General features: G+C 39.6%; 1 protein-coding gene across 1 annotated transcript in view; it reads left to right on the top strand.

Annotated features, from left to right (window-relative positions):
- Window positions 1-13,533, top strand: part of LOC148353706 (VPS10 domain-containing receptor SorCS1-like) — a 166,225-nt gene that overhangs the window by 70,227 nt on the left and 82,465 nt on the right. The window contains exon 5 of the mRNA XM_088350634.1: window positions 4,322-4,395. Within this exon, the coding sequence (XP_088206760.1) occupies window positions 4,322-4,395 (74 nt within the window). The remainder of the gene's footprint in view (window positions 1-4,321; window positions 4,396-13,533) is intronic.

Here is a 13,533-nt window from a genome sequence, read left to right as displayed (position 1 = left end):
CAAACCTATGGTTAAGATAATGATAATAAGATAATAATAGCTTTAAATGATCAGGAAGTATTTTCACATATTATTTGCCCTTGCACCAAAACAGCTTGTTGCAAAATCATTTCTTGGTTTACCTTTGAGGGCAAAAGGTGTCTCGTCCTGCTCTGGTTTGTGGCTGCATGGAGTCCTGGCCTTCTGATGAAACAAAGATCAGCCTGTGCTCTCCCCTCCTGAAATTCCTTAAAGTGGATTGAGCGGGGGTGGGTTAGGCCTCGGCTGAAGAAGTTGTGTTGAGCGGGAGCGCGTGCCAGTCAGTTGGAGCTTGCGTGTTGGTTTTATAGGTGGGACGTGCGGTCTTATTCACAGGTGACTTCCTGCTTTCCAAAGTGGTTGACAATAATTACTCAAATCTCTGTAATTGTTGATAATAGGCAAAATTTTACTTTGAACCAAAGTGAACTAATTCCTGCCATGAGCATGACACACAGATGCTGATCATTAATATTTTGATTACATATGAACACTTTGGAGTTTCAAGTCTTTATTATTCAGCTTTCTTTGAATGGCCATTCATAGTGATTGGAGTGGGCTAAGGATATATTCTCTACAAAGTGGTGAACTATTCATATTTCTTGGCTTGTGCAACCTTGAGAGCTTACAAACTAACACTTAACTGAGGCACCCCATGTCCTATTTGTCTCTGGGTACTGTCCGAGGCATTTTATAAATTTTCTGGTGTATTGCAAAAATAGTTTAACAAATAAAAAGACCAAAAATCAGCACTTTTTTACGGTTAATTCTGTGCTTATATTTGTCCTTTTGGTTTTGTTGTTCCTGTATAGGCTACGCCCACCTTCCCATGCAATGCTAACCATTTGCTACTGGTGACACACAACTAAATTAGCACATATAAACTGACCCCTTGATTCATAGTTGTAAATATGGGTTAGAGTTGATTATATATGGTTGTAAGAATATCAGAATATCAGTTGGGAGAAATTGTGCGTCATTGTACTCTGTTCTTGAGACCGTAATTTTATTAAGTTTTATTTTGTAGGTTGATGCATAAATTCAGCGTTGTGTTACTGGCCAAATGGGTGTTTCATGTCATTTCATGAGCAAAGGAGGAATTGATAAAAAACGAAATATATTATAATACACAGCCTGCTTTCAACAAGTAGCGGATTCACGCACCATGTTTTAACGGCAGTTCAATTACAAACATTAGCGATAACGTGTTAGAGTACTCGTCAACGAGAAAAGTAATTGAGCTACTGGAACGCTTTGTTTTGTAAAGAGTTAGTCCCAACACTTCATTTGAATGACACGAAGTAACCTTTTGAACAAAATCTAATTTCAATAAAGTTAGAGAGAGAATATGTCATGTTCAGATTCATCAACAATTTATCGAACAAAACATCAAGGAGCTTTTCACTTAAAAATTCTAAAATGGTAGTGTCACTAACATTGCGGAATGCACCGTGGTGAATAGGTCGTAGTTGCGCATATTAAAACGGGTAATTCACATTTGTCTGGTGGAGAAAAAAGATGCTCATATCTATGCAAATAGCCTCTCTGATAAACAACCTGTAATTCACTAACACCAGCGCTAATTGCCTTTCACAGTTTGAAGGATGAAAGTAACGTCCAGCCTACAGAAAGTTTGGATCAGTTTAGCGCTAGTTGTGGGAGGCTGATGTGGAAGCAGCTGATGTGGCACACTTACAGAAAAAAAATCACAATCAACATAAAATAAGGTTGGGTCTGATTGTAATATTGCTTCTCTTTTCCTGTTCTTTGTAAATCATCTATCTTCTGCATTACCTCCTATTCAACAACATGGCTTAGCCTTTCAGCATAAGAACTTATTACTAGCAATAAATAGCATCCATGTTGCGCTACTTCAAACCTTAAAGAGGCATTGTGTATCATTTAGCTCTGCCTAGTGTTAAAAACTGTGTTCATTGAAAAAACGATATTGATGTAAATTATTAGTAAAAATACATGATCAAGGAATAACAGCAATACATATTTTGTGAATACTTAGTATCTTTGTGCTCCATCTCAGTGTTATATTGCATCTGGTGGCCAATGTGAGTACACCGCAAATAGCTACCAAAAAAACGTTTGATTGATGTAGTATCAAAACTTTCTTAAACTATATAACTTTTATTGCATTGTATTGTTTTATCCTGTTATGATGTAAAGGGGGAAGTAGGAACTGAGTCAGGGGTGCTCAAAACAAGGATGGTATTTATTAACAAAACCAGGAACAAAGTGACAATGCTGGACATCCTGGAAGGGGGATTACCACTTGTGAGGCCCCGTCTCAAGATTTCCTTTTTCCTCACGCGGAGGTTTTGAGTTTTTCCTTGCCCGCATGTTGGTTTAAGATTAAGCGATGGTGTAATTGTAATCCTGTGCAGTCCTTTGAGACGTTTTTGTGATTAAGGGCTATACAAATAAATGTGACTTGACTTGACTTGAGGGGCACAAATCAAATGACATGTCCAAACAAGTTGCAACCTGACAAAATCCAGACTATAATTATGGACCAAAACCAGAAATGGATAAAGCAAGGAACAAAGTACCAAACTAAAGATGCATACAAACTACTACCAAAATGTCTAACTAATGAACCAGAAAGCATAAACTAAATCTAACGTAGCAATGACAGTGGACATCAAAAGACCTGATGACGTGTGCTGCTCAAAATGTCATTATAAAGGGTCAGGATTATTAGAGACATACTTGATTTGACACATTTGTGCCCGGTTCTAAGACCGGTTAGTTCCCTCTGGTGGAAGGTGGCGTACAGGATCCCAACAGTTACACTCTACTTAATCATGCTTTTTTGCCAAGTGCAGTTTATACTATTGAAGGACCCATGCTCCAGAGATCATAATACATCATACTAATTCAATTTGCGGTGGCACAGCGGCTGAGTGGTTAGCACTTCAGCACCACAGTGAAGAGGTCTATGTTTCAAATAAACCGGCCTCCCTATGCTGAGTTTGCATGTTCTCCTCGTGCCTGCATGGGTTTCCACTGGGCACTCAGGTTTCATCTCACCTTCTAAGAACATGCATGGCAGATTAATTAGTGACTCCAAATTGTCTCTAGGTTTGAATGAGCGAGTGTATTGTGTCCCTTAGTGTGCCCAGCGACTGACTGGCATCCGGTTCAGGGTGTCCCATGCCCACTGCCCGGATATAGCTAGGATGGGCTCTAGCACCCCATACTGAGGAAAGGTGGTGCAGAAAACTGATGCATGGATTTAGTTTAAAAGTTCGTACCACAGTGGATATTGTCAATCCGTGACTGTCCTCCTGTGTCAGCTGTGACTTTTTGTTGCACAGCGTGGGTTGGATTTTGAAACAATACATTATCCTACCGCTTATCCTTTTATGCGTCACAGGGAATTTTGAAGCCTTTTCAAGCAGACTGTGGGTGACAGATCGACAACACCCCTGATTTGGCACCGGATTGTTGTGGGGCAGTGTTACCCACCTGGTGGGTCGATACCCGTAAGTGGGTCGCGGACCTGTTTTCAAAGGGTCATGGGCCTTTGCCTTGGCAACATAATGCTAAGAAAACAAAAACACCAGAGAGTTAATTAAACCCCTTAACAGTACATGGCAAAAATGTAAGTTGACACCTGCCATTTAATACCACAAAAAGACCGCTATTGTTTATTTACACATATTGAGCATGGCGAAGCACAGACTCTGAAGTCCTTCTTTTGTGGTTTATGAATACCAGAACCCCTTGTGACTTGCAAAATGGTGGGAATGGAATGGTGGGAACTGAAGTCAGACTAGTCGAGAACTGCTGTAGTAGGGCACATGTAGAGATGGGCAAAACGACCATTAATATCTACAATGAATGGAAAGCAATTCAATGAAATGGATTTCATTTGATGCATGCTGTGTGTACCACTACACTATGGCTGACTTCAAAGTTAAAAAAGGATTTGCCCTAAAAATAAAAAAGTGCACGTGTAAACATTGCTGTGGGAAAAAGGCATCTTGTGGCGCAGCATGTGGTGTAAAAAAGTTTACAATGACAGAAAAATAATATATTCCCTCTCGCCAATTAATACGGTGCAATGCCGCTGAGTCAGTTGAGGAAGACTTTTTAAATACAGAAGTTGATTTGCATATCAAAAAGCGCCGCCTGTCTGCAGATCATTTCATCTTTAGCAGTAAATTCTCTTATTTCATCTTCTCACTGCACTTTCCTAAATGCGACGAGACTGAGAAATCAAGATTTTTGTACTTGGTCCTAATCGGGAATGTAATCTTTTGATTTTTTTTTTCCCTCTCCTTTGCAGCTGTATGTCTCTGTGGAATTCGGGAGGAGGTGGCAGCTCGTGCACGACAACGTCGTCCCCAACAGATTCTACTGGTGAGCCAATGCAAACTCTGCAACACTTAAGTGATTTGTTTGAAAGCCACCAACAAATAAACACTTAGAAAAATGATGGCACATTTGTATCTTTAGTATATTTCCATTGTGTTCACAGGGTGAATTATAGGATCCCATTGTTAGTCCCTTTTACATAAGTACTACACCAGCTCGGTAGCCTAGATGGTAGGGCACCCGCTCCAAGACTGGGAGGTCGCTAGTTCAAGCCTTGGCCGGGTCATACCCAAGACTTACAACATTGGTACTCATTGCCTCCCTGCTTGGCGCTTGGGGGGTTTGGTCACCTAATGACTCCCAACACAGCACTTGGGTCTAAAATGGCGGCGCCCTGTTTGGCTGCGGCTACAGTTTAACTGACATTCCGTTCTGTGTGCATGGTTACAAAGAGTGACAATAAAAGTACATTCTATTTTATTCTACTGCTAAGGATTATCAATATTATGAGTAAGACCTTACCGCAACACTTTATTATTGTTGTGGGGTTAAACCACCAAACAAGGACTATGACCGCAGGGGAAATATTATTTCATTTTGCTTCAAAACAATAACACACAGTACATAGAGACAGTGTGCCGTTACAATCCCAAAAATAAAGTGGATAGACCTTGCATCTCTTTGAAAATAATACAAAATATTTTTTAAAACATAAACACTACTAACAACTTACGGCATGGCCTGGTTAATCCTCCATGAAAATGGATTTGACATGTGTCTAGTCAGCTATGGTGTGAATCTTGTTTCCCACAAGAGCGCCGGAACAATAAATTGCACGAGGAACTCAAAAGTAGTATTATTTCTCCATATTATCTTACTAAAAGCTAAATAAACATTACATATTTATATAAAATATTTCTTAATGAAGTTATAATCATTTTAGCCTCGTAGCTAATCAAACAAGTGAAATTTGTCTGCGCCCAGTTTCCTCACATCTGACAGTGATTACCCAGTCCCTCTTATAACGACTGTTTGGACAGCACACATGGTTGTGTCATTGCCATTTAGATGCCACTTTTGGTCTATTATCAATATCGCCATCACACTGTTTTCCAATTCCATCTTGGCTTCTGGGGCTTATTTGTGTCTAGTTTGGACAATTCATTGTAGAGTGACCACTTGTTTGTTACTTTGTACCTTAATGTGTTGTTAAATACCTTTCTTTGTGAGCACACCTACCTGTGATCATGCTTCCCTGTGTTGGCTCCATCCACAAACAATAACAGAAAATTATTTAGGAAAACCAATTGTTTTAACCTTGTTACCCCCACAAACCGCGAGGTTAAGCGGTTGGACAATGAATACATGTTTGTATTGTAGTGTATAATATGGGTAAATTAATTATGAATATTAATTATTAATCAATAGAATAAATGATCGATTGGCGAATTTAACTAAAGTGGCAAACTTAATATTTTTCTGAAGACCGTCTTGCTTTTTGGAATACCACATCGGTTTTAGATAGTTTTATCAGGAAAACGGATGAAACACATCATATTGACTCTCACAATCTGAAGGCTTGACCTCAAGACGACTTAAACATGACTCCTTTGTACCATTTTAGAGCTTCGTAAAATTTTAATCAAGACACACACACTCACATAATCAAGGAAATGTATTCACTGCTAATTTGCCGGAACGGTTTTTATGAAAACCACGACACTCTGGACTAAATAAAAATGATAGATGATAAAAAAAGAGATTGATATAGCTATACAGGATGACTTTAACAAAATAAAAGGACAAAAGAAAGTTGCTTTGTCCTGCGTTATACAAGAGTGTCCTCGGACAATAAGCTAACTGGGTGTCACATTAATGAGATAATTATTCTCTTTTTTTAATCACTCAGACATATAATACCCTGTAAATATTAAAATATGTCAAATATGCAATTAGTTTGCAATAGTGATTTTATAAAAATGAAGCAAATCAAATGAAACAATTGTGGCACAAAATTAGAGTTTTGCATCAAAATTTTCTGTGTTTTTTTGCCTTTGTCATAAAATATATGACCTCCAATCCAATGACCTTTATGTCTTAAAAAACAAGTAAAAATTGATTTAAACACCGTTTAAGGAACAGCGAGTAATTGTTCGTGATACGATTAGGCAAGGCAGTGAGGAGGACTTGGGGGAGACAGACCTTGTTTTGCTAAATTATGTAGGTCCCCTTTTCTTTTTTTCATAATGTACTAAGCATCTAGTTTACACATGAAGGTTAATATTTGATGCCATGAAGACGTCCAACTCATGAAATATCGAGTAATCACGTCCATACGCCGCTTGCGCAACGTTTTGGGTTTGATAGCCGATGAATATTCATTCCCGACCCGAGGCGTTGTCTGCACACGTCGGAGTGTTTTATCAGTGTAAATACGAGGATTAAAAGGGCTACGATTAATGTTTAATCGAAAATGCCTTTTATATTGTTGTTGCTTTGAGAGGACTCGAGGGAAAAGCGCTGACGATTCGTGGATTCCAGGCTCGGCTTAGCACAAAGACCGCAGCGGCGTAGTTCAATGCGGACGGCCGCGAACTGGGGTTTGACCTCGACCGGTAATTGCAGAATAAAGAGCGTGTCGAGTCAGAAAAGGAGGTCAACGGTTAAAGTATTAAAGCCGTACTTTGCTATGAGGCGCTGTTGACGTTGTCCTATTTGTAGCTTTCACGAGTAAACAAGGGAAAAGATGAGTCACATTAGCAATGAATTGCTCTTTGAATTTTGAAAAAAGAACAAGGTTTTATATGAAACTTTCAAGTCATGTTGTCAATATTAAGTTGGGGTGTACATTAGAGTTTTCAGGTTTTACATGAAGATTTCGTGTCAAATATTAGTGTTTGAAAGTTAGATACAGTGGTACTTCTTCTTACGGGCTTAATTCGTTCCAGGATCATGTTTTTAGCTTGAATTTTACAGATATGAAATCCTTTTGAAGCATACAAGTTCTCCTTTCTCCTGTCCCGGCTGCCCAAATGCTGATTCTGTTTTCTGTATCGATCCCCGATCCCTGGCTTCCTGCTCGTCCTGGCTACCCACTACGTCTCCCGTCCAGGCTGCCCAACTTGTTCCGAACTTCCACGCTTCGTTCGCGAGGGCTTCCCGCTCCTTCGGCCAAGCGAGCACCAGATTGCTGTCTTTTTCCTCTCGCCCTCACTTCCCTGATCCCTTAAAAAAGCATTGAGTGAAACGTTACGTATTTGGGTCCCCTGCTTGTACCGGCTGGAGAGCTGTCAATGTAGATTGCTTGTATTATAGCAGTATTCTACATAGTCTGTCTTGCTGTGATTAAATAGGTGCTCCATCCTTATTAAGCAATAATACACCTTGTATTATTGCTTAAAAAGGAGGATTTGCACTGGTTAATAAGGGGAGTAATTGCCTGCGTATGAGATTGAGAGAAGGTACTGAACACTTGGGATTAGTTACTTTAATTTTAAATTAGCCTTTCAACAAAAATTTTTGAAACACATTTTTTGGTACTTTTTTGCCTGTAGTAGTTTGCATGCTCAACCTGGACGAGCTGAGGCTGGCAGTAAGCAGTTACAAGCAATAAGCTGTCCCAAGCATTCTCTAGTGGTAGCCTCTGGGACTGCTTGAAACTTGGATTCAACATGGCGGCGCGCATGGATGCTGCGGCTAGTTGCTCTCCAGCTAATCTTCTATTTATTGCCGTTCTCTTGTCTTTTTTGCTTTCACTTTTGGACACATGAGTGGCCAAAAATACTTACAGTAGGGACGAACTTATTCGGTTGGGTGGGCGTCTAAATTTCGACTTTTCGGGCACTTTTTATACCACCTATGATATACCGAGCGAACTTCAAAGAGATCCGGCATCCTTGTGGACAGGTATTCCTCCTAATAAACGACGACAACGGCGCCGTAAAGACAGGAAACAGAAGCGTGGTTGCCGTGCAGGTAAATGTGTGAAGCGTGCGAAGTCTAAGGAGCAAGAATGACGCGAGGATGTAACTAATTCCACCATTCATTCGTCGACGGACAACCGACGCTTTACACTCAGCGCTCACGAACGGCCCCAACGGCGGCATCTTTTGAAGATCTCTACAAAGACTACAAAGACTTCAGCTAAGTCAAATGATTCAGCAAAGCTAAAATTTGGTCTTTTAAATATTAGATCGCTTGCTCCTAAAGCTTTACTTGTTGATAACATTATTCGTGATTATAAACTTAACTGTATGGGTCTCTGTGAAACTTGGTTTCGCCCGGATGAGTATTTAGCGCTAAATTATGCTTCACCCCCTCACTACGCGAGTAGCCATGTAGCACGCACATTGAAAAAGGGTGGCGGTGTCGCGCTCATTTCTGAAAAATCGCTCAAATTTAATCCTCGTACCTCTAATAATTACAAGGCGTTTGAGGCTCTTGTGATGCGGTCCTCTCTATTGTCAATTTATGTAATAACTATCTATCGCGCACCTGGGCCATACACAACTTTCTTAGACGAATTTGCTGAACTTTTGTCAAAACTAGTAACCTATGCAGACAAAATTATAATTATGGGGGACTTTAACATTCATATGAACTCCCCACTCAGTTCACTTACTATTGCGTTTAGGTCTCAAATTGATGCATTTGGTTTTAATCAACTGGTTGATTTGCCAACCCATAAAAATGGAAACACGCTAGACTTGATTCTGACTCGAGGAGTTTTAACCTCAAACATTATGGTGTTACCGTGTACTACCGTTATCTCGGATCATTATTTAGTTACATTTGAGGTGCTAGCTAAATGTAGTGTTAAAAAAGCTGAAGGATTTAGCGGACGCAATATAAGCACAGGCACAGTTTCTGAGCTCTTTGAACTCCTTCCTGGAGCAGTTGCGTCCTTTCCTTCATACAATGGCTCGATTGACTCACTCATGAATGAGTTCAATACCACCCTGACTAGTATCCTGGATTTAATAGCACCCATAAAGCTAAAATCACGTCCTAAAAGTCGCACGCCTTGGTTTACTGATGAAACTAGAACCCTTAAACAAGAATGCAGGAAATTGGAAAGAAAATCGCGCGCTACCAAGCTTGAGGTTTTCCATCAAACCTGGTGTGATAGCTTGTTAAAGTATAAAGCGGCCCTTGCCTCTGCAAAATCGGCCTACCTTTTGAAGATGATTGCGTCTCAAAAGAACAATCCCAAAGCCCTTTTTGACACTGTAGCATCGCTTACAAGGCAACAGACTATCGCAGATAGTTCGACGCACTCTGCTCATGACTTAATGGTCTTCTTTACTAAGAAGATTCAATGCATACAGGAAGAAATTGCTAAAGAAATTATTAATACCACACTTATAAAAGGGCTGAAATCTAAAGATGCACGACAGGGTGGCTTTCCTGGGAAATTGTCCGGTTTTAGTGAACTGTCACTTGATGATCTCAAACAGGTGGTGAATGCGGCCAAACCGACAACTTGCCAGTTCGACCCGCTCCCAGGTTCACTTATTAAAAGTCTTTTTGGCGTCCTTGGACCTTCAGTTCTAAACATTATAAACATATCACTCTCCTCAGGTGTAGTTCCAGCAGCTTTTAAGTCCGCCGTTATTAAACCCACACTGAAACGACCCAACCTTGATCCAGAAATCTTAAGTAATTATAGACCTTTCCTCTCTAAAGTACTTGAAAAAGTAGTGGCACAGCAGCTGAATGATTTCATATCCGAGAATAACCTTTTTGAATCCATGCAATCAGGATTCAGGGCTAACCACTCTACTGAGACAGCTCTGATCAAGGTAACAAATGATCTCCTACTGGCAATGGATTCTGGCGCTTCATCACTTTTGCTGCTGCTGGATCTTAGTGCTGCTTTTGACACAGTGCACCACAATTTCCTACTAGAACGGTTGGAAAAATGGATTGGTCTCTCAGGAACCGTCCTCTCGTGGTTCAGATCCTACCTCTCAGATAGGACGCACTGTGTTAAATATGGTGAAATGACATCTGAGCCCTTTAATGTTACCTGCGGTGTTCCACAGGGTTCAGTGCTTGGCCCCCTTCTTTTCAGCATTACATGCTTCCATTAGGTGATATTATTCGCAAGTACAATATCAGCTTCCACTGCTATGCAGACGACACTCAACTATATCTTCCGTTGGAGGAATCTCCCACACTAAACTGTGGAAATTTGGAGGCCTGCCTCATTGAGATAAAAGAGTGGATGTCACTCAATTTCTTGCGTCTTAACTCTGAAAAGACCCAAATGTTAGTCATTGGTCCATCTAAATGCCGTGACTTATTCTCAAAAACTGCTGTGAACATTGACAAATGTCACATCACACAGAGTGACTCAGTTAAAAATGTAGGTGTCATATTTGACCCTGATCTATCCTTTGAAATGCATGTAAAGACAATTACTAGAACCGCTTTCTTCCATCTTCGTAACATTGCTAAAATCCGTTCAATACTGTCTCAGTCGGATGCGGAAATTATAATTTATGTATTTGTTACCTCCCGTCTCGATTACTGTAATGCACTACTCTCTGGTCTTCCGAAGTCTAGAATCAAGTCTCTTCAGCTGGTACAAAATGCCGCAGCGAGGCTTTTAACAAGGACAAAAAAGTACGATCATATAACACCGATTTTGGCTAACCTGCATTGGCTCCCAGTTAGCCATAGATGTGATTTCAAGGTTCTCTTAGTATTATACAAAATCATACATGGACTTGCTCCCTCTTATCTTTCAGATCTGATTTGCCCCTATGTCCCGGTCCGAAGCTTACGATCTGAGAGTGCCGGTCTTCTGGTGATCCCAAGAGCAAAGAAGTGTTCTGCTGGTTCGAGAGCGTTCTCCATCCGGGCACCGGTGCTGTGGAATGCTCTTCCTCCTGAGATCCGATCTGCAACCTCAGTGGAAATGTTTAAATCCAAACTTAAAACTCACTTCTACTCCATAGCATATGAATAACCTACTCTTCTCGTCGGCTGAAAAATAGTCTGTGTAATATAGTGTAATAATCTGTGAAGCCCTTTGAGACTCTTCGTGATTTAGGGCTATACAAATAAAAATGACTTGACTTGACTTGACTTGTAAACTGGATTTTCTTACGTACAGCGAGGGAGATTTTTAAATAAATAAATAAATAAATAAATAAATAAATAAATAAATAAATACATAAATAAATAAATAAATAAACTTGTACATCACAATTCTTGTGTCTAGATGTTTTCTCAAAAAGAGGTACCACTATAGACGCCAAAGATTGATTTCAAAGTTCGATTTTAAGATGGCAACAGTGGTTGAAATTGGGTTTTTAAGCCATACAGCAACAAGAAGGTGGACAACCATGTAAGCTTCCTCTAGGTGAGCCACATGTTAAATTTCTTGACCTACGAGTATTTAAAAAAATGCACGTTCATATCATAAGTCACACATTTTTGCTTATTATACGAATAAATATATTGTTTTTAATGAACAAAGGGTTTTTATACTATATGGACCGGCTAAGTAATGGCCAATGCCTTTGTGTTTGAAGAAATAATTTCATAAAATGTTTGGTTTGAAGACATAGGCGACTTTTGACATGGACGACAAGTTAGGGCTTGATTTTTTAACTGGGGTTACGTTTTTTGTTAAGGTTTCGATTACAATGTTTGATTTTTATCATAACTTTTTAGGGGTGTTTGCATAAAGCTTTTAATAGGCAATGTTTTACAATCAACATATTTTAGGCTTTTTAGGGCTCTGTCGTTTAGGGTCTAGACAAACTGTGATTTATTGCTATAAATTTGGGTGTAAGGTCTACTGTATGCCACCAAAGTGAGTGCACCCCTCACATTTCTGCAGATATTTCATTTTAATGTTTAATGGAACATCACTAAAGAAACGTGGCTTACTGGAACAATATCCTCTGGTCTAATAAGACGAAGATTTTTTTTTTTTTTTTTTGGTTCAGAGGGTGTAAAGCATGTGTGGCGTCAACCAGGTGACGAGTACAAAGAACTTTGTGTCGTGCCTAACTAAAGCATGGTGTTGGGAATGTCATGGTTTGGTGCTGCATGACTGCAACTGGAATTGAGAAGTTGCGTTTGATAAAGTCAAACACAAACTCAAGGATGCACTGTGAAATACTCGAGAAGAGAATGATCTCCTCCCTCACAGGACAATGTTCCAGCCTGAAAATGACCCCAAATACACCTCTAAGATGACTGACGCTTTCCTAACTGGGCTAATCGTAAATGGGATGAACTGGCCAAGCATGTCTCCTGATCGAAAACCAATAGAACATCTTTGGAGCATCCTCAAGCGGAAGGTGGAGAAGCACAACATTTTGAATATTACCTAGCTCAGTCTTGTTTGCATGGAAGAGTGGAAGAGCATTCCAGTGGCAACTTGTGGGGCTCAGGTGAAATCTATGGCCAGGAGGATAGCCAGGAGGAAAAATCATGGTGGCCACACTAAATATTGAACTTTAGGAACCTTTGCTTAAAGGCTTACTTTTGTTAAAATGGGTTTACTAATAGCCATATTTTAAGCTTTTTGAAGGATAAAACAAAATTCCTATTTACTGTAAGCTTTACACAGACTACCTTTCATTCTGTCAAAGCGATGTTTCTTCGGAAGTGTTCAATTAAACATGGAATCTCAACAGTAATGTAAGGGGTGTGTTCTATTTTGCAATATACTGTATGACAGGGTTTCCACACAACAAATTCATTTATTGTTTAAACTGTGGGATTGGAGTAAAAGGCAGGGTTTGAAATGACGAACATGATTTTAAACTTTTAAGCTTTCGATTTACAGTATTACTTCTTGGGTAAGGTTTTAAAACAGGGAGCACGGGTCTCTTAGTCACTTTTATGACCTTCTATCTTCAAATCCAAAAGAATACCTTATTTTTTGCACTATAAGGCACATGGGACTATGAGGAGCAGCACAAAAAAAAAGTGATATATTTTTTTAATCATAACTCGCGTGTATTATAACTGGAGTAAGAGCTAGGGTTGCATCAAAATTGAAATTAATTTTTTTTTTTTTTTTTTGTAGAACATAAATTACCATTATGACATCTGGTTCCACCACTAAAATCAATCAATTATTCATGAATAGTTGCTGAGCTTTCTTGAATCCAAAGTATCCCCTTTTTCGCCAGTCAGAGAGAAAGTGAACAACATCCG

This window comes from Urocampus carinirostris, chromosome 13 (assembly GCF_059441175.1).
Source record: "Urocampus carinirostris isolate Australia breed hairy pipefish chromosome 13, RoL_Ucar_1.0, whole genome shotgun sequence".
NCBI classification, from domain to species: domain Eukaryota; kingdom Metazoa; phylum Chordata; class Actinopteri; order Syngnathiformes; family Syngnathidae; genus Urocampus; species Urocampus carinirostris.
The sequence above is the reverse complement of the archived record's forward strand: the minus strand, read 5'-3'. Positions and strand labels throughout refer to the sequence as shown.